This window comes from Alligator mississippiensis, chromosome 14 (genome assembly GCF_030867095.1).
Source record: "Alligator mississippiensis isolate rAllMis1 chromosome 14, rAllMis1, whole genome shotgun sequence".
Lineage (NCBI taxonomy): Eukaryota > Metazoa > Chordata > Crocodylia > Alligatoridae > Alligator > Alligator mississippiensis.
Window position 1 is genome coordinate 45,735,144 of NC_081837.1, and position 21,204 is coordinate 45,756,347.

At 64.2% G+C, this 21,204-nt stretch overlaps 1 protein-coding gene across 3 annotated transcripts; it reads right to left on the minus strand.

The window, feature by feature from the left end:
• Positions 1-233: 233 nt before the first annotated feature.
• On the minus strand, positions 234-16,033 carry TSPAN2 (tetraspanin 2). Of its 3 annotated transcripts, none has more exons than XM_059717058.1 (9): positions 15,897-16,033; positions 11,051-11,153; positions 5,409-5,506; positions 5,015-5,089; positions 4,436-4,534; positions 3,248-3,325; positions 2,396-2,479; positions 1,914-2,086; positions 234-942 (listed from the first exon to the last, which is right to left on the minus strand). In XM_059717058.1, coding segments are annotated over exons 1-9 (786 nt in total). In that variant the 5' UTR covers positions 15,972-16,033; the 3' UTR covers positions 234-941. The 3 variants fall into 3 exon arrangements, with proteins under 3 accessions (XP_059573041.1, XP_059573042.1, XP_059573043.1); XM_059717059.1 differs by having other exon boundaries at positions 1,947-2,086; positions 15,897-16,032; XM_059717060.1 differs by lacking the exon at positions 1,914-2,086 and having other exon boundaries at positions 15,897-16,025.
• Between the last annotated feature and the right edge of the window lie 5,171 nt (positions 16,034-21,204).

Below are 21,204 nucleotides of genomic sequence, written 5' to 3' on the forward strand. Positions count from 1 at the left end.
GGGCCCTGGCGCACTGGCGGAGCGGGACGCAGGCCTGCCTGGCACCGGCAGTCGTTACAACCAGCGCGCTCCCTGCCCAAGTGTGCCCGCTCCAGACCTGGGCTGGGGTCCCGGGGCCGCGCACAAGCTCTGTGGCCTGGGAGCCGGGCCCCGGTGACTTCTACGTGTGCCACTGATGTGCAGGGTCTGCTGTACCAGTATCAGTTTGTGGGAACAGGCTCTTAGGGTTTAGCTCATTTAAGTCAAATTTATTAATTCCCTTGAAATCTGGGGGAGATTAGTAGGAACTGGATTAAAGGTCATATTTAAAAGATGAAGCTTGCTCCTACAGTGACGCTTGGCAAAGAGGAGTTTGCTGTGGGAATGGCTCCAGCTGTATTTGCCCACGGCTGCATGTGCGACAGGAGGCACCGTGCCAGAACGCGCGAGCAAACGTGTGCACACAATGTAGCCCCTCTGCGTGCGTGTGTGCGTGCGTGCGTGCATGCCCTCACTCAGTCACACCAGGCACTGTGCTTGTGCACACTGAAACTCCTGTATGGAGAGCCACGCTGCCCCCACGTGATACACACGTCTGTGCAGCCACGCCACCACGCACGTGCGAGCATACTGAAAATCGTAAGTTGAAGATGCCACCTTGGCCTTTCCATTTAAAGCGGAACATTTTAAACCCTCATTTTGCTCATTGCAGTTTTCTGACTCACAAATTTAAACAGAATTAATTGGTTTCACAGGCTCACCTAAGCGGAGTATTTTTCTCTCGCTTTGTTAAACACGCTAATTAAATATGTACTGAGATTATTAGGCTGGGTAGGAGAACGCTTCTTGTAAAGTTTAGTCCGGGAGTCCTGGAGCATGGAAGTTTGCAGCAAGAGTTTAGAGCGTGTCCCTTGTATTGCGGATTGCACAACAGAGAACCATGCTGAATATCATGCCAAAGATCTAGGAGAGAAGGAATGGGATTTAGGGACTTCCAGGAGATGCCTCGTTACAAAAGCCATAGTAAAACGGTCCGTCATATGAGAGCAATCTAGTGATCTTTGCAAGTGAGTGGCCACGGCAGATCGTGGTTTCTGTCTGCAGATCTCAGGACAGCAGATACGTAACATGGAAGACGCTTCTCTAGCGCTCGGAGCCAAGATGATATTTGAATATACAAGTGCCACAGACATTATGAATGCTTTGCACAGCGTAAGTTCTTGCCAAATTTCAACAGGGGTTTATCCCACTGAGGTCATCTGCTCTGACACAAATTCAGTCCTATTAATAGTACCAGGGCCAGCACCGAACAGAGGCTCGGGCTTCCAGAGCAGCAGAGACGGGCCGCCAGGAATCTGCCTGCAAAGTGTCTGAATAAGAACAGAAAGCAGAGCTGGGCATCAGGCTCGCACTGGGACTGCGGTGTCACACGGAAACTAACACCTCCACAAGGACTGCGCCTGCGGGGAGCTTACCCTTAACATCACCACTACTTACCAGCTTGGGAGCAGGAACCTACAGAGGAAGGTGAGTGCACAGCCCAGCAGAGAGCACTGGAGACCCACTCATTTCCCCTGGCCACAGGTTTCATTGCCAGGGCAGAGTTTACTGGTCACAGGAAGCTGGCAGCTCTGCCTGGCAACATACACCAGTGACACCTTCCCCAGGGCATGGGCACACAGCTGGCCAGCCTTGCCACGTGGCAGGGACAAGGACAGGACGTGGAGATCGTGCTGTAGCACTTGCTCCTTCCGCAGGCAGCATCCGACACCCTCTCTCTTCCCCCCCTCCGTGCCATTTCGAGGGGTGTTCACTCCCGGTGCTCAGCACATGCTTTTAGCACAGGGCAGCCTGGGGTGATGAGGACTGGCTCCCTAGCAGGCCTACTGCAAAACCCGTTCTTTAAAGCAACTAGCTGAGAAACAGGCACGTGCCATTTCTGGCTGTGGGAGGAGCCACGAACGTACGTCACTGGAAAACCCTGCTCTTCCCAGCAACTGGATACGGTGCACTTGGTCCGTGAAGCGGAGTCGAGGCGCCAGCAAAGAAGCCCTTCCTGCGGGAAGGGGTCAGATACGCTGGCGCAGGAGGCCCTGTCTGCAGCACTCTGGAAGGGATGAAAGCTCAGGGTAACGGGCACTTTTCAAGTCAGCTTTTGTGAACACAGCTTCCTGCTGACATTACTAAAGGTCTCGATTCACAACAGCAGCACAGGAGGATTTCTCCTGGAGACCCTCTCCAAATGTGCCAGTAAACCTGAGACATTTTCAAATGTCTATGGGGAGAGTGATGCAAAGGGAAGGCCCAGCAGAAGCGTCAGGAAGTCATACAGAGAGCGCCCGGCAGCAGCCGCTGGAACCCCCGCTGCCCCGAGGAAGGAGCAGGGATGTCATCTGGACGGCAGGGATGTACTCACTGTGACGCCAGCAATTGCAATCCCAACGATTCCAACTAAGTGCAGATGCGAGTTTGTTACGCTCTGGATTTCCTCCAGGCAGTTCTAGTGGAAACAGAAGACAGCCCCGCTCAGCTCGGCAGGAACGTTTCCAGATCTGCTCCCTTAGTTCCCTGCTTCCCACTGCTCCGCTATTCAGCACCTGGACCTGGAGGGTGCCTTGTGCTCTCCTGGGCATTTCAGACCGGCAGGAAACTTCCCCTCCCCTTCTGCCAAGGCATCAGCATGCCCTAACCTGCCAGGAATCCCTCTCCGGGTGCTGCCCGCTCCTTTGTACACGCCACCCAAGAGGCACTCGCAAGGGATCCCCCCCTTGATCCTCACGTTCTGCAGGAGCTAAAGCCAGCTCTGAGGCTGGCACAATGGGGATCTGCCCATTCAGGCTAAGTGGAGCAGGTTCCCTCCTGGCAGTAACAAGTGCTTGTCACGGAGACTCTGAAGGTCCTGACACTGCTTCCACTGTCTCTGCTCCCTTGCCTGGGCCTGTGGCAGGCTGCTGGCTGGAGGAGCTTGTTCTCCTGACCCTCAGCCCTCAGAGGATGGGGTAGTGGGGGCCTGCAGGGCTGAAAGCAGCTCAGACTTTTCTGAGATCTGAGTTCAGCTGAACATTTCTCCAGCCTCATCTCATGGGACTGTGACACAGAAAAGCAATTTTTGAAACACTGGATGCCAAACAGAGCCATGCCCCTTTCCATCCACCCGTCTCCGTCCTTCCTCCTGCTGCTTTGGTTCCTTGCATCAAGAAGCTTCTCCCTCACACTGACGTGTCTGCGGGGAAAGGCCCCCGAGACAATCTGAGGGGTGGAGGCTTACCTTGGGCAGATGGATGCCCTCTGGACAGGTGGGTTTCACCTGATCATCACTGTCTTTGCCTTTACCACAGCACTGAAACTAGATGGTCAAGAAAGGGAGGAAGAGGCAGTGTCAGAGCAGAGGAAGCCCCGGGCCCGTTTCCTCCTGTGGCCCTGCTTTCACCCCAGCGGCTGAGCTGGAAACAGACAAAGATGTACAGAGGCGGAGGCATGGCCGTGTCCCTCTGCAGCAACTTGCCAGCCTGGGGAGGAGTTTCCCCAGCAGTGAATTTGGTCCAGACTCAAAGCTCAGATCCTGTGTCTGACATGCAGGAACATGGGTGTAAAGAGAGCTTCCAAGGGGAGGCCTGCCCGGCTGCAGAGTCCAGTAACACAAGGGACCAACCGCACCGCAGGCCCCGGCATGCTCCGAACCCCACGGGCTTTAAATCCCTTTGCTCCAGATGGAAGTGCTCATGTGGGATATGCTGGAACGGGGGCAGCGCATTGGAGCCGAAGATGGATGGACCATGCTGCCCCAGGGTGGGGACCAGTGATAAATCGCCAGGCCGCCACCGAGGCTCCGCTCTTCCTGTTTGCTTATCTCCTACGAAATGCTCAGAATTCCTCTTGGGGTCGGAGCCGGCAGCCACGGGAGCGGGGCCGGGGCCGCAGGGTGGGCGCAGCCCTGAGGAATGTGGCAGTGCTCCCAGGGGTGGCCCGGGTCTGCTCTATGGGGGAGGTGCACGGAGCTGCGAGTGGCGGGCTCGACCACAGCGTCTGTGTGGCCCCGGACAAGTCACACCCCGCACGTTCCCCCCGTTTGCTCTCCCAGTGTGGCGGGGCAGTGAAAGAACCAACCCTTGGGGCTGCTGTGTCAGCAGAGCTTCTGGGAAGATCGTCACCCCTGCGCGCTAGGCCCTACCAGGAGAGGACCCAGTGAGCCTGAAAGCGCTGACAGCCTGCCTCGTGGGGGCGCAGCGCTGCACCGCTCTGCTTCCGCTGCTCGGAGCCGGGGCCCGGGGCTTTGGGCTGAGGTCTCGGCATCGTCAGGCTGAGGCATCTGCAGCACCAGGCTACCTCTAACTAGTCCCCAGTGCTCTCCTGGGAGAGGGGCCTGTCGCCCGCCTGCCAGCCCAGCGCCTTCAGCACTCAGGGCACGGCCCCGCCGGTACGCAGCACGCATCCTCGCGCTCACGTGGGTACTCACAGACGAGTGCAGGAGCTGGAGCGTTCTGTTTTTCTCTCCTGGGTTCTTCATGTAGGCGTCATAAGCATCTTTGTAGATGGCCTGGACTTCTTGTATTGCCTGCACACGAACACACACTCAGAGGCACAGGGACGCTCATCACATCTCACCCCCAACCAGACAAACTCCCACCTCCAGAATCACCAGTGACCCCTGCCCGGTGGAGGGGCAGCACGAGAGGGCCGGCGTAGCCACAGCATACGCGTGCCCTGCTTGGGCCCGGTGCTCCCTCGGTGGGTCACGGCGCGGGCGTGCGCGTGGCTCCCCCATGCGGTGCTCTGCCCCGGCAGCCGTCCCGGTGCTGACAGTACACGCGCACGCAGGCAGCTTGCACTGCACATTCCCTGCTCAGCTCCGGGACTGGAGACGATGCATCGTTTGAAGCCCAGCTTCTGGCGCTCGTGACAGTGTGACCCCTCCGTGGCTCCAGACCGGGGGCCACAGAGCAGTCCCTCTGCAGTGGAAAACCTCCCCCGTGCACGACTGTGTGAGATCCCCACCTCAGCCAGCAGCAGGAGCCCAGCCCCGCTCCTCACTCACCGCGTTCTTGCCTAGGAAGGCGAACACACCGGAGGTGACTTCGGCAGCAAAGATCACCAGCAAGCAGGCAAAAAACTGGAGGGGAGGAAGAGCACACTGAGCTGCGCCCCACCGTGCCCGCCACGCACACCACCATCCTGCCCTCCCCCAGGCAGCACTGGCCAGACGGGGACGGAAGGGCCCTGGGGGCAGAGGCCAGGATCTGCCGGGAGACGGAGGGCAGGAGAGGTGGAGCAGGGAGCAGCACAGGCCCAGGGAAGCCTGCCGCAGCAGGGAAGCGGTTTCCTCCGGGGCTCGGGGATGGTGGCCACTTGGAGGGGCAGGGCGGCTGCAGGGGCTCGCGTCCCACCGGCTGCGCCCCAGGAGCTCTGGATGGAGCAGCCACGCTACGTACCGCTCCAAGCAGGCACTGGGACTCCCGCACGGCTCCGCAGCACCCAAAGAACCCGACCATCATCATCAGCGCCCCGGCGCCCACCAGCACGTACAGCCCTGCGGGACAGAAGCCCACTCAGTCAGAGGGGCAGCAGCATATCTGGGACGGCTGGAGGGGATGTCACCCCTGCCGTTCCCCCACCACGGGGAAGCGCGTCACTCTGCTGAGGCGGCCTGGCTAGCCCCTGCTCCCCTGCCCATGCACCAGGGCAAAAGGCTCCCCGCTCTGCGGGGGAGGAGGCAGGAACGGCCCTGCTCCCCGGGGCCGGGAAACACGCCTCCCCCAGCCCAGGGCTCTGCCGGCCTGTCCGGCGCAGCCATGTCCCCAGCACCGACCCCCAGCCCCCACTTGGCCCCAGGTCCTTTGCTGGAGCAGGCGCTGAGGGCCAGGCTGCCACGGCCAGCAGCTGCACGGGGCGAGAGGGTCCGTGAGCCTGGGGGCTCTGCAAGACGCAGCAGGGGAAGGCCAGCACCACCCCGCGGCCCGGGCAGCGCAGCAGCCAGCGCGGAGCGGGCACAGGCAGCGCCAGGCCGGTGGGTGCGGGTACGAGGCCGCTCGCCAGGGATGCGGCCGGCCCGGTTGGAGCCAGCTGGGCAAGGGGGCCTGGTCCTGGCTCCAGACACCTCCCCAGCCAACGGCTGGGTTTCTAGTTGCATTTCTTGTATTTCTGAGCCCTGGCAGGGCTCAGCCCGCACCAGCTCGTGCCTGTATCAATACATGCATCTCTGCTGTGGTTAGACCACAAGGTGCAAAGCTACGCTTCCTTCTACCCCGCTTCTGACAACAGGGCTGGCTGCGTCCGGCTGCGTGTGGGCGCCGTGGCTCCGGCTGTGCTGCCAGGCCTTCGCTCTGGCTTGGGGGGCGAAGCCTCTCAGCTCGTGCGGCTGCTGACGCCTCCCAGCAACTTCCCTTTTCGGGCCTGCTGCCAGCCTGCAGGCTGGGGTGCGGTGCCCCACAGCCTGGCAGCACCCGAACGCGGTCGCCACCCCGGAGAGTACGAAGGAAAATACCCCCAGCCCCAAGGGAGGTGCACGCACGCACACACACACGTACATGTGCCCCGTGTGCCACAGGACGGAGGCGTTCCAGAGCTGCTCGCAGCGTGTGCAGGTCAGTGGGAGTGAGAGTCCCTCTGGGCTGGCACACCTGGGCGCAGACACCTCTTCAAAGGCCACGAGAGGAGGAGCAGCCCCCGGGGCATGAGAGACGGCACAAGGGTCCAAGCCTGGCCCTGGCGAGCAAGTGATACAAAAGGAAGTGTCGTGCCACCCTGCTCCCAAAGCCTTGCGCCGAGAAGAGCCTGTGCTGGGCATCAACCGGGGGGGCACGGAAAGCCTCATCCCCTGGGCTCCAACCCCCCTGAGTGACTGCCCTTGCAAGGCCCCTGCGGACCCCAACCAGACACCCGCAGAGCAGGAAGGGGCCATTGGGATGCTCCAGCGTGGCCAGGGCTGCACGGCGGCACCGAGCAGGCGTGGGAGCACGGGCCAGGACGTGTCAGCCTGTGCAGCGATGCTGCTCGCAAAGCAGCTCCGCCAACGCACGGTCACTGGGAACCATCGCCCGTGACAAGCTCTGCAGTCTGCAGCACGGCTGAAACAGAGGACACGCTCGCCGCCTCTGTGCTGCTGCTCCCGTCCTCCTGGATGTGAACAACAGGTTTTCTACGAGGTCACAGAAGGGAAAGCCACACTTTCACTGGCAGCCAAAGCTGTCCTAAAGGTGAGAACCCCAACGGGACCACCTCCGTCTCCAGTGGGAAATGAGGACGGGGGCAATGGTCCTGCGACTCTTCTCCGCCTGGCACAAGCTGGAGAACAAGAGAGGAGTGAGGAAACCACCCCCACAAGTTGCTGAACTTTCCAAATGCCCCAGGGACAAACCAGTATCTCCTGTGGGGAAGGATTCAACTGGGCTTTTCCCCATGAACCCTCCCAGAAGACTCCCCTTCACCTGCTAGCGGCCTCGCAGCGCCAAGGGCATTGGGTCACGGAGCCAAGCCGCCGCCAGGCGAGCCCAGAGAGGGGCCCGTGGCTGCCCCCATTCACAGCGAGGTGCCGCGCAGCGTCCCGTGGTCCGAGGGGAAGGGCCCCCGCACGGTGGAGCCGGGCGCCCCCATCACATCTCCCTCAGTGCGGGCCTTGCTTCACACGGCTGGGAGGGCAACCGGGCCTCCCTGCCCCCAGGACAGCTCTCTGGTCCATGCCTCACTTGCCCCGGCCCTGCTTGGGACCAGAGGAGGGGCAGCAGCTCCGAGTCCTAGCCCCCGGGATAATGGCGTTCTGTGTGGCCGCCTGCAGGCATGAATGGCACTGTTGTCCCGAGCCCTGAGGCAGCCTTCCAGCACCCGAGCTGTGAGTGATGGGCAGGACGGGCCCCTCCAGCTGCGAGCGACGCCATGGCTGTGTGTGCGTGTGCGTGTGCATGTGCATGTGCATGCTGGGGAGCAGGGCACGGCCCCATTTCAGGGGCACAGTGAGAAAGGCAGCGAGGGACCTGCCCTTGCTGCCTCGGGCCCTTGCAAGCAGCTCTTGAAGGCAGAGATTCAATACCAGAGATGATCATTCTGCCGCTCTACGTGGCCAGCCACCACTGCACGAGACCCACGGCAGCACCCACGCTTCAGAGATAGCAGCTGCCGCCCCAGCCCGAGCCCGATTCTGCGGGTGTCCCCGTGATGGGGGGATCGCAGAGAGCAAAGGGGGGCAATCAGCAGCAGCAGCAGCCTGGGGCAGAGCAGCCACCTACCCCTCCTGTGGGGCTCCCCACTTCTGCCCCTCCAGGCCCCGGGACCTGTCCTGAGCACATTCAAACCGCAGAGGGGAGCCCGAGTACGAAGGGGGCACGCGAGGACCGTACTCGGCTCAGAGGTGCCAGAGCCACAGAGCCAGCGTCTGAGCAAGGCGCCTGCGGGACTGTTGCACTCGGCAGCGTGCAAGCAACACCATAGCTCCCGACTCGCCGTGTCCCGTGGCTCTGGGGCTGGGTCAGTCCCCGCTGAGACGCTGCAGGAGGGAGCAGCTCCAGCCCAGGCGGACGGTGGCAGGGGCCGAGGCAGTGTCTTGACAGCTGCTGACTCCATCCGGGCCTGACCCTGTACACGCGAGGAGGCAGCCCCCGTGCAGGGCCTGCACAGAGCAGACGGCAGTGGCTCGCGTGGCCCCGTGTTGCTGGGCTGCTCCTGCCTGCCGGGGCACCTGCTGCTGCAGGGCCAGTCTCCTGCCGCAGACGTGCCTTCACGCCCGAGGCGTGCAATGCCTCCTGTCCCCGGTGAGCTTGCATACGGCCGGAGGGAGAGCCCCGGCCCTCGCCAGGCCAGCCGGCTGCAGCCCCCGCGGCACGGGGCCGGAGCAGGGCAGGCAGCGCCACAGCCGGGGAGGGGCACGCAGCACGGACCCGCTCTCCAGGCTGCCTCCGGCACAGACAGATGGGTTTTCCAGTTCCCTCCCCGGCAGGGCCTGCCGCCTGCATTTCCCTCGCAGCTGGCAGGGACAGGGCCTCGTGCTTCGCTTCACAGGGGCTGCGTGGACACAGCCCTCCTGCCTGCCAGAAAGGAGCCTCTCTGCTCTGCCCGGACGGCCGGGCCTTGCCCTGGCCCTGGCCCTGGCACGTCCCCACACCAGCTCCCTCCTCGCGCCCCAGCCCGGCGTGGCAGGAATGCGCCGTCCCTGCTGATCTGTGCTCCTGCCACGCCCCCGCGTGCTGCAGCTCCTGGCGTGGGATGTCCCTGCCGCGGGCAGCCGAAGGAGGGATCTTCCAAGGACTCCTCAGGACCCCCGAGACCCGTCCCCAGGGGCTGGCGCCCGGCCGGACCAGGACAGCGCCTGCCCCGTTGCACACCTCGCAGCACCAGCGCAGGAGCCTGGGCACCTCAGCGGGCGTCCTGTGCCCTGGATCAGGGCTGCCGGCTTCTGCACGGAGGCCCCACGTGCCCAGACACAGCCGGAGCCTTGCCGTCACCCTAACCTTCACCCCGGTGTGAGTCAGCCCACGCGCGGTGGCCGCCGGAGGGGTCGGTTACCATGACACCAGATGTGCGCTTCCTGCCAGCCCTGCGCTCGCACCCAGTCGGCTCAAAATAACGAACTGTCACGAGGAACCTGAACCGCCAAAGACAAAACCACAGGCAGCCCCAGGCCTGCAACAGCGATGTCCCCGTCTCCTCCCGCTGACACCGGTGCCTCGCCCCTGCCCAGCCGCACGCTCGGCCTGGAAGAGATGAGCAGGAGCCAGGGCCGAAGCTGGGCAGGGAGAGGCCTGCTTGCCGGGACAGGGCAGGGCTGTCTGGTGTGGCTCACACCGGCCAAGTGGAAAAGGCAGGGCTGTAATTATCAATTACTGGAGCGTAAAAAAAGACTCAGGTTCAGGAAAAACCTCACCACAAATGAAAGCACGAGGGGGAATCCAGCTCAGCCCTGGCATCAAAGGAGCGGAGCCCGCTGGGGCCACTGGACTCGGGCAGCAGGGAGAGCCCGCGTGGCTGGCGCCTGGCGTGCCCCGCTGTGCTGCTCCAGAAACACCGACCAGCAGGAATCACGTCCTGCTTCAGCCCTTGACGTGCAGCTGAGTCCTTGCCAGGGCATTGCCCTCGCTGCAACGACCTGAGCCTGCACCGCTGGCGGGCTCCAAGGGGCTGCCGCCGCAACCTTGAATCTGGAGCCCCCAGTTAGTGCTTAGAGCGGGGGTCACTGCCTAGCAGTTCAAGGGGGGCTGGGCAGCAACGGGACAGCATAATGGGGGATTTCCATCCGGGGATGACTGGTGCTGCGCAAGGGCTCAGCATGCACTCAGCATTCACTCCCAGCCACTGCCCGGAGCAACCTGGCTGCCAGCTCAGCGGGGTGAGGCCTCCAGCGCAGGCGTGCCCCGGCCCCTGGCACTGCACCCTGGAGAGGAGCAGGATGCCAGGCTACGGGGTGGAGCTGTCTCAGGCAACAGAGGGACTCCGACTCGCTGGCGCGGGGTCGGGGGAAAGGACGCCCTGTGGTGCGGGTGACAGTGGGTGGAGGACGGGAGCGCGGAGCCAGGGCCAGGTGGCACGAAAGCACTGCCGAGGCACGGACACGCACGTACAGCTGCAGCTTCCAGCAAGACCCGGCGCTGCTTGAAAAGCACGTCTGGAAACTCCTGGGAACCGTTCCACCGTTCAGACTGAACAAGATCCCTGGCAGCTTCCTAAAATGGCTACATGTTGGCTGGGAGGCGGCTCCAGAGGCAAGCATGGGCTGCGGCCCTCACAGCCAGGGCAGGATTAGCCCTGAGCCACAGAGGTGACCCTGGGGTCTGGCGTGCGCAGGGACAGGGAGCGGTGCTGAGCAGAAAGCCTTTGCGGGCACGTGCAGGGCAGCCTTCTGCCACGCCGGGGGCTGCGCTTTCGCTGCTGCTTCCAGCGCATGCCGCGCTGCACCCGAGAGGCTGTGAGCTGCTGCCAGGGCCGGGGCAGGGGCAGGTCCTGGTCCATCAGTGCCAGTGCTGCCCCAGAGCTGGGCTGGCAAGTGGCCCCAGGAGACCTGGGAGTGGCTGTCACCACTGCAAGCCTGGAGGCAGCAGGTGCCCCTGCATGGGTGAGCCAGGGGGGCAGCTACCGGAGGGGCACTCACCCATGTAGATGTACTCCGGGGACTTCTGCTCTGATGCGATGTTGCCCATGACCCCGCCGAAGCGCAGCCACAGCCCGAAGGTGACAACGGCCGACCCAGCCAGCTGGAAAGAAACAGAGCCGTGAGCGGCTGGGCAGCACCCGGGACACAGCAGGCAATTCCCCCCCTTGCCCTGGTTTTTGTGCAGCCCCTCCCAGGACCAGATAACGAGCTCCTGCCTGGCGCGCTCTCAGCCCCGCAGGCCCTGGACGCCAGACGGCGACACGCCGGGGCTCCAGCCACCAGGCCCGGCAGGCCCCGACAGGCAGGACGAGCACTCAGCCGTGACACGGCCGCAGCCTGTCCTGGGGGTCCAGCGATCGACCACCGCGGCTGCTGCTCCCGATCGCTAGCCCTACCCCTCTGGAGCCCTGCTGGCACCTGGGGGAGCCCAGGCTCTGCCGGGCGCGAGGTCTGTGCAGGCACTGTTTCTCCAGGAGCCAGGACGCGGTGGCTGGTCCATGCCGGCCTGGTGCAGGCTGTGCTCCTGGGAAACCAGTAACTGCCCTCATGTTTGCAAAAGCAGAGCCTCATGGCTCTTCTGAAGATGAACAGCGGGGACAAGTCCCCTGCCAGACCATCTCTGGCCTGTGAAGGCTCGGGACAGGTGCCACGGCCCAGCCGGCAGCTGCCTCCATGCTGCTAGGATGCCAAGGCCACCCAGGCACAAGCACGAGCCTCTGCTCCAGAGACACCAGCTGCCGACTGGCACTGCCTGCCCAGGCAAACCCAGGAGCTGCTCGGGGCCAGCCTCCCAACCCACGCAGGGCTCGGCTGGGTGTCCCCGCAGATCAGGACTGAACTCCGTGGCACCGGCAGGAGTGAAGACCATCGTCTCCAGGAGGGGCAAGGGGTCACACCGGTGCCCCCAGAAAGTTGTCAGCAGACACCAAGGAGAGTCAACTGGTGCAAACCGAACCTGGAGCGAGGGGGTGCTTGGGGCACGAGCCCAGGGGAGTGTTCATGCCCCTGCGAAGCTGAGCTCTTCCTAAGAACTGGCAAATGCTGCAAACGCCCGAGCCATCGCAGGTGCCCAAGGGCGCGGAGCTCCTTGCGGGGCGCAGCTTCCCAGGCAGCAGCCAGCACGGAGCGTGAGCACGGTCAAGTGAAGCGCCCCTGCCCTGTGCTCCAGGGTGGGCGCGCGGAGGCAGGCTGGAGCAGAGCGCCTCCCGCCCGCCGCAGGAGCGGGGAGCCGCAGCGGGCAGCCTGGGCGGCACGGACAGCTCTGCCAGGCCCAGGGGGGGCGGGGAGGCAGCTTCAGCTTGACCCTGCAGAACCGGAGCTCCAGGCCAAGAACAACAGGCTGCAGCCCACGGTGCTAATTTAGGGAAAGCTGAAGTTTCCCAACTCGGAACAAAACAATTGCTATTGACGGTGGCCTGGAGCCAACATACGCAGCCTCTGCTCCAGCTGGAGGAGGTTGGCCATGTACCTGTGCCCGGGCAGCTTGCAGGGGCTGTCTGGGTCTCTCACCCGACCACGCACTGGTCTGGCCTGGGCAGGTGGGTGCGGCACATGTGAAAACTAGCCCTGGGAGGGGACCAGGGGCTGTGACTGAGCAAGACAGCGAGTTGCTCGACTGGCTCTGGAGCCTCCTCATCTCTCCTGCTGTGGAGCCGCAGCCGGCCCCAGGCAGGCAGAGCAGGGCAGTCATCCGGAGGGAGCGTCCCCGGGGGCCCCCTGCCACGGCCAGAGCCGGGGGCTCCCCGAGCTTCCGCAGCTCAGCCCAGGGTAGCAGCAGGCGGAGGCAGAGATGTAATGCGATGGCCCCAGGGCGGGGAAACCTGCCTTCCCCACCCCCTCCCCCTCCCCCTCCCCAGGCGCAGGGTGAGCAGCACAACAGCCACTGCTTCTGTGCAGCTTTGTCCGGCCCCCCCCGAGCCGCAGCTGCAGGGGCCAGCATGCCCGGGGCCTGCGCCGTGGCGCTTGTGCGGGAAGAGCAGCGTCTGCTTTAACTTCGCTCAGAATCTCAGACGGGCAAAAGCCAACAGCGTTTCCCAAACGAAAGCCGGACCCTGCGCCACGCTGCCAGCTGTGCAAGGCGATAGGGAACGGGGCTGAGGGGGCAGGGATGGTGGCAATCCAGTTAAAACCCTTTGTCTTCTAATTATTTCCACCACGGCACTAGCCCCCAGCCCTAGGAACGAGTGTGCCATGTGCATTCATGCTGCAGTTTCAGTAGCTAACCACGCTTCAGGGATGCTGCTGAACGTGCTGCCGCCGCCAAGGGCAAGCAGCTGCTGGAGTCGGCCTCTCCTGAAGGCCCCTGGCCCGGGCTGCGCTGCGTTCAGCCAGCACCACTAAAGCCTCTGCACCGAGAAGCGATGCTGTTGGGAGAGCTGCTGCAGGCAAACACAGACATCCCTGCGAGCAGGGCTGCCTGCCAAACCCGCACAGCAGAGCTGCCAGTGTGGCTCCTTCAGCCACAATAGATTTTTTCTCCCTTCATTATGGGAAGCCCACAGAGAGGAAGATTGTTTGGTCTGAAACGTGGCTGCAGCCAGTTACACAACATCAGGGGCATGTTCTGGGAGCTCAGCTGCTTCGCCAGCTCCGGTTCGGGGCTGCAGCCTTGGGCCTGCGGTCGGGGTCTGCTGCCGGCTCCCAGGCGAGGGGCAGAACTGGAGCTGGGTGGAGGGGCTGGTGCGGTCTGGCCGGCTGCTGCTGTTTTTAGCTCTCGCACTGCAGACAAGGCCGCGATACACGGGGCTCCCTGAACCGAACCTCTGGTGCGGGCAGGGGGCTGGCACCTGGTCACGGCAGGGAGAGCTGCCGCAGGACGGACTGCCCAGGAAAGCTACGCGGGCGGGGGGCAGAGTCCGGGAGCGGCAGCTGCTCCCGAACAGCTCCACGCAGAGATACCGTGTCCACAGCACGCGCTCCCCTCGGCCCACCGGCTGCATGGCTCGCGGCCGTCGTCCTGCCCCTTCCATGCCTCGCAATTCAAGCTGCAAGCAGACCTTGCCCAGGCAGGGCCACAAACAGCCTGGCCAGCTCCACCACACTACTGGGAACAGGAACCAATCCCACGGATTTCCTGTCTCAAGCCATTACAATCTCAGCCTTGAAGCAGCACTAACACAACTAAGGGAGAAGGAAAGTAGCATGCCCTGACGTAAACCTTTCCCTGAAGGCTGCTCCAAGAGCTCCCGCTCGGAGATCGCCGAGGCCTCTGGGCTGTGCCCTTCGCCGCGTCCCGGCTGACAAGGGGACCGAGAGCTCTCGCCTAGCTCGTGCCTGCACGCGGCCGGGCGACCCCGCACCGTGCGGCCGGGCGACCCCGCACCGTGCGTGCAGGCGCAGGCGGCCGTTGCGGGGCCTGCCTGTGCCCTGCCGGTGAAGAGGTGCTGGCAGCGCGGGAGCAGCACAATCTCACCGACTGTCAGGAACCTGCCCAACGCTAGGCGGGCTCCTGCACGGATTTCACCGAGCGTGGGAACTGCCGGCACTTATGCAAAGCGAGCAGGAACCGTCATGCACCGGCACCTGCCGTGCACAGCTCTGGCTTGGCTGCATGTTCTTTATCTTGCAAACATTTATTTTTGTTTCCGCAGACCTAGCAAACCCACATCCTATCCTGTCTTGCCACTCGTGCTGTCTGGGTGCGCAGGGTGATGCTTGCAGCAGCTCTGTGGTCTCAGATCCAAACGGCTTTTGTTATTTGGGTTTAAAAAAAGATTTTAGTTTTTGAGTGGAGCTTCCTCCTCCTCCTCTTCTGTACCCGAGCCACGAGGAAAACCGAAGGAAACCCTGCACACCAGGCACGAGAGCAGTGAAGCTTGAACAGAACAAGCAGGGCTGGGCTGAGACGAGAAGGGACAACTCAGCCCAAAAGGAAATCATCTACAAAGCTGTAAAGCGGCAGCAAAGTGTGCTACAAGCCGGCGCCATTTCTGCGCCGCAACATGATGGGGCTACGGCAGCATCTCCACCCGAGGCAGCCTCCTAGAAAGCCGGCTGGTGATCTGGGCACCCGGGCCAAGCTCAGCTGGCCACGTCCGACGTGTGCCCAGGCATGCGTGCCACACTGCCGTGATGGGGACAGGTGTGCCAGCTTGAGCACAGCCTGGGCAGGCACACAATGCTGGGGACGAGGGCAGCACAGGAACGCCAGTGCAAAGGCCGGATGTGCAGGAGGTGCGCTCTTCCCTTGGCCGTGGGCAGCGCGCGCTTGTCCCGTGCCGGTGCCAGCAAGGCCCAGGCTGCTGCAGCGCCCGACCCCTTCAATGGCTCCTGCTACACTGCTGAATGCAGGGGGCTGAGCCCCGACGGGGCCAGACCGGATCCCAGCGACTTACCCTAGTCTGGATCAGCCGTGTACCTGGGCCTGGCGAGTTCCAGGCTCAGACACTGCAGATGTTTGTGCCAGCAGAGCTGTGGGCATGGCCGTGCCACCCCTGCGAGCACGGGCACGGGCCCAGCCGCCTCGGCCAGCGCCGTGCACCCGCTCAGCAAGGGGGCAATGGCTGCGCCGTGCTGCCCTGCGTCCCCTGCACCAGCGCCGGGGAGGGCTGCGCGGGTCGCCGCGTGGGCATGTCCTGGGGCTCGGGCAGGGTGCTGGGCGCCAGGATGCAGGTGCAAGGGGTGCAAGCTGTGGGCAAGAGCCGGGCCCGCACGGGGCCGCCTCGCATCCAGCAAGGGGGAAGGGGCGAGGGCCAGGCCGGGGGCAGGGGCAGGGCCGAGGGCCGGCGGAGCCGAGCACCACGGTGTGGTCGGGGCCCGGCACAGCGCCGTGCCCGGGGGGGGGGGGGTGCCCCGCTGCGTGCGCCCCCCGCCCCGCCCGCCCGCCCGCCCGCCCCGCACTGACCCAGAAGAGCAGGTTGAAGGCGAGCAGCAGCAGCTTCACACAGCGCATCCCGCCGCCGCCGCGCGCCGACCCCATGGCGCCGCCCGCCCGCCCGGCCTGCGCCCTGCTGCCCGGCCGGCGGCGGCGGGGGCGGCGCGGAGGCAGGTGCGGGCGGGCGGGCCGGGCGGGCGGGCCGGCGCCCCCGGGCAGCCCCGCCCCGCAGGGAGGAGCCGGCGCCGCGCTGCCCCGACAAGGACCCGACCCGGGCGGCGGGGCGGGGCTGGCGGCCCGGCTCGGCCGTAATAGGCAGCGGGCGCGCGGCCGGGGCGGGGCAGCGCCGCTCCCTCGGGCTCGGCTCGGCTCGGCTCGGCGCGGCGCGGGGGGGCGGCCCGGCCCCGCCCCGCCCCGCCCCACCCGACCCGACTCGACTCGACTCGACTCGGGAGGTCGGTCCCTCCCTCTCTCCCTCCGCCCCCGCCCCTGCCGCAGCCGAGCAGGGCCTGAGCCTCTCTCCGGCCCGGCCCCGCGCCCTGGAGGAGGCTGCGCGCGCGCTGCTGGCCGCGCGGCGCGGTGTCGCGGAGGAGGCGGAGCACACGAAGGCGCCGGGTCGCCAGAGCACAGGCTGGGCTGGAGCGGCACAAAACCGGCCCGTCGTCCCTGATGGCCCCGGGACCTCGTCCGGCCGGCCCTGCGCGGCGCCGGGCAGAGCGCGCCCGCCGGCCCTCCCGGGCGGGGCTGCCCAGGCACCTGCCGGGCGGCCGCCTCGGCGCTCGGCGCCTGCACAGTGTTTCCGCCCTGCACGGAAGCGGCGGTGTGGGCCCCGGGCTTGCCCCGAGCGGGTGCAGCCGCGTGCCACCGAGAGCCCCGGCCCGGCTCCCCGGCCGCAGCCAGGCCCCAGGGGGTTCCTGCGGGGCCGCCCCCAGTTGCTCCTAATTGCACAGGGTGAGATGAGACCTGCTTTCCAGCTCTCGGGTCTAACGCCGCCCTTCCCCTGCTCCGTCTGGGGCAGCCGGGCCGCGGGGCAGGGGGGACCGGTGGGGCGGGGAGCGGGCTCTGCGCACAGGTGAGTCCCTGCGGCCTGCACGCGCCCCCGCCCCGATACCCTTTGTGCCCGTGCCCCAGCCTGTCGCACGGAGGGCCGGGAGCGGTGGTGCACCCGCAGGGCACGGCGCAGACCGGCGCGGGGCCGCAGACGCTGGCACCCCTCGGCCTCGGCTCCGAGCACGGGGTCGCAGCCCGCGACGCGCGACCGGGCTGCTGGGTCGTGCAGGCAGCCAAGCGGAAGCGTGTTCCACGCGCTCGACCGCATCCAAGAGCCTGCGAACGGCGCGCTGTAAAATTTAACGAGGTCCCGTGCAATGTTTTAATTTGGCCTCCTTTATTTACCTGGGATTAAAAGAGCCCGGGAGAGGTTTTGTTCCCCAGGGGGTCTGGGCTAGGGGTAGGAACAGGGCTTGCTGCTTAAATACTCCGGGAGGAAACAGGTGGGAAACCCAGTGCTTGAGATGTCTGGCCGCAAGGACCCTCCGCGGCTTGCGGGGGCTGAGGTGCCCTCTCCGGGGAGCGTGAGGCCAGCCCGGCTGGCACGGCCGCCCCGCAGCACAGCGCGGAGCACAGCTGAGCCGTACCCGAGCCCGGCCCTAACCCGCTGGGCCCGCTTCCGGCACCCGGCGCAGCACCCGGGAAGAGAGGCAGCCTGAGCACGGCCGGGGTTTGTGCCGCAGCAAGGGCTGAAAACCAATAGCTGTGTCCTGTGTTGGAGTTTCTAGCCACGCTCACAAGCACAGCCCGGCCCGTCCCGGCACTGCTTCCAACGCGGACATCCAGAAAAAGCACTGCAGCCCTAGGGATGCCCTCTCCCCTCGTGGGGCCTCTCTGGCCTCACGAGCTGCCTCCCCCGGGCGCTACCAGGACCCTTTCCCATCACGTGGGGAGCTTCGGATACAAGCAGGCAGGCCAAAGGCTCTTGGAGGTGCTGTCTGGGGATGCAGGCTTGGAGGCCTGGCCCGAGGCCTGGGTAGGTTCCCTGGGGTGTTGCTCAGCCTCGCGCAGTCGTGGCCTGGGCAGTGCCCGTCTGCTTTCCTCCCCACCACCCTCCACTCTTCCCTTCTGCACAGCCCCGGCCCCGGGCGTTGTCCAGGCTGCCTCAGGGCAAGCGGCTCCCCCTGATGCGGGCAGCCCCGCCTGGGCCTGCCCTGGGCTGCGGCTGTCGTACGGCCTGCTAGGGGCCGAGCACTGTCCGGGCTCCCGGCTGTGTGGCCGGGCAAACCGCTGTGCTTCCCGGGCTAAGGGAGGTCCCCGCTGGAGGGAGGGAACGAGTGCTCTGCTGGGTGCTGACATCCCGGGCTGGCTGTCTCGCGTGGCTCCTAGGAGTGCCCTCGTAGTACCTGCTTCCCAGGGAGCCCAATGGAGATCAGGCTTTTTAGACTTACCAGGAGATTCAAGAAGCGACTTGACCACAGTCTGCGGGTACCTGGCAGGGTGACGGTCCTGGAGAGCAGACCCGGGGCAGAACCAGGTCCCGGGTTGCCAAGCGCACACTGGACAGTTTGGGTGCACAAGGCGCACCTTGTTCCAGAGGGTGCCACGTGCGGGGATGGTCCCAGCCACGGAGCATGATGGGGTCTCGGTTAGCTGAAACCTCTGAATCGAGACCAGGGCCGAGGGGCGGGGCGGGGCGGGGAGCTCCAAGGATGGGCCCTGGGTCAGGATTGGGAGTGTTGCTCTGCTCACGCTTCCCGCTCGGGATGGCAGGAACCGCACCTACAGCTCTGCAGCAGAAATAGATAGTCCCGCGCAGCCCTCTCCGCCCGCCCAGCCTCTCCCAGGCCCCTGGCAGCGTGGTGGCCCCAGGCTGGAACGTGCTGCCGCTGCTGTCCTCCCCGGGATCCGTGTCTGGCAGAGCCGAGCAGGAAAGGGAAACTATTCCAAAGGGCAGTGGAAAAAAAGAAAGTGACTAAAGCCAAAGCGTATGCCTCCGCATGGAGGAAGTTTACGAGACAGGTTTTAAAAGGCACATTTCTGTGGGCCTTCAGAAATGCGCTGCGGCTGGAATGTGTAACAGGAGACCTCAGCAGCGCGGCGTGCTGCATATTTTCTGCACTTCACTTTATTTACACAAAAGCTGGCAGCGATGTGTAATGGGGTGGGAAAGAACAGCTCACTGGAGAGGGCTGCAAGCTGGTTGAGGTCCTGGGGGGCGACAGGGCCGCAATGCCTGGCACAGCCCCTGTGTCTGGCTGTGCCTTAGTGTCAGACGGACTGCCAACAGATCATCGCTCTTGGGTCCCCGCTGGCCCTAGGAGGCCCGGGCCAACCCCGTGGTGAGGCGAGGGGTGCCAGCACAGCGACATGCTTCGGTGGACAATGAGGTGACTGGTGATGTGGGCTCTGTCATCGTGTGTAATGGGCTGTGCCGTCACACGTGGATTGCAGCAGGCACTTGGTGCCACTGTGATACATGTCCGGTGAAGTTCAAGCACGGGCACAGCTGGGCATGTGCCTGGGTTTGCTATGAAGGAATAAAGCATTGTAGTTAGCCTGATTTACAGGTTAGGGGAGAGAACACAAAGTAAAGCTGGCGTGTTGGGTGAAGCCCAGCATGTTCTTGCATTTCATCGAACACTTGGCGTTCAAGGGAAGTCACTTTTAAAAACATGTTTTGGGAGCTAAATTATGACACCATGAATAGCACTTACTTGACAGTTTGCTGGGATTCCCGAGCATGCTTTGTGCTCTGCGCGTGATTTACCCTCTGCAGCACTGTGACTTCCCCGTGCTGCCATGCTGTGCTGTGCTGCAGTGGCGCCGGGTGATCCCCGAGCGCCAGGGGCAGAGGGGAACACCGTTTTGCTCAGCCCACTCGTCCCTGTCCCCAGATACACTTTGTGGGACAAGTCCTGCGGCTGGGCAGAGGCGGCACATGGCTCACCTTGCCACTGCAAAGGCTGGAGGCAGGGGGTGGGCGGGGAGCACCCTTCCACTTGCTCCGCTTGACTCCCCGCACCCCAGAAACTCTGAGCAGTGCGACGCTGCCCTGTCTGGCTCCTAGACGGGGCAGGGGCAGGGGCAGGGCAGAGCTGCTCTTGCCACAGCAAAGGCTCTCAGCAGAGGGGGATCCTGCTGCCCGCCCCTCATAGTTGGTGCCTGGGGCAGGTGCCTCCCTCTAGTCACGCTCTGCTGTGCCGTGCCATGCAGGCTGACCGCTGGCTGGCGCCAGGGCTCTCTGGGAGAGATCCTGCTCTGTGATTCTGGGAATCCTGCAGCGGGTCACAGACCGTTCAGTAAACGCGCGTGTTCGTTTTCTGGGAAGCGTGTCCCCGTCGGGCGAGCCTTGCCCACGGGCCTGCTCCACTTCGGATGGCCTGACTCAAGCCCGCGCTGAGCTGAGTGCTCTGTTACACGGGGCGTCCTGGCATCTGGGTCATGCTTCGAGGACTCTCCAGGAGGCCTGGCAAGGCTCGGGGGCTTGCAGGGAAGATGTGGAGGGGGCGGGGACCTGCCGTGTGGTGCTCTTCCAGCAGCACCCCGCAGATCTGTCGAGCACGTTTTCTCTTACTGATCCCGCTCCATAGCTTCTGTCCCTAGGAGCAAGGGGCCAGACCTCGGGCAGGAGAAGGGGACACCAAAAGCCTCCAAAGATCCCTGAGTTCCCTCTGAAACTCATCTGACCTACAAGTGTCCACCTTCCAGAAAGGAGCCGTCGGGGGGTTGCTTTGTGATGCAGGGTCCAGCATGTGGCAGAAATGCCACCATTGGTGCCCCGTGCCCCTCTCCAGAGACCTGTCTCAGCCAGCCTGAGAGGCTGGTGTTGAATCCCTCAGGGCGGGGATCTCCCACCTTGTCTGCATGACAAAAGCCTGGCGCCTGGGAGGCGATGCTCTGGTCACCTGTGGGGGGGGAAAGCCCGGCCCTGCGCGGGCCCAGGTAGCCAGGGATGCGTGGTAGATGGGTCGGCTTGTGGCCAGCACTGGCAGCTTCGACTGGACCGGGCGGCTGAGGTCAGAGAGGGGATAAAAAGGCCCAGGCCAGGGAGAAGGCGGCCATTAGCCATGCGGTCATCCAGGTGAATCTGAGCCTGGCTCTCTCCTCATCACCGCGTGCTCCAAGAGTGCCCTGCCTCCAGAGGAAACTCCAACCACCTCTGGACGATGCGAGTGAGTAAGCTACTCGAGATCCGATTAGATATTTAGCTTCAGTAACTCAGATGCGTGTTTAAACGGCTACCTCAGCCACCCTGGTTTGCTCGATGGGATTCCTCTGATATTCCCATGATACTGCTCTACCTTTTACCCTGTTTTCACCCTACCCCCGTAATCAATAAAGTTCT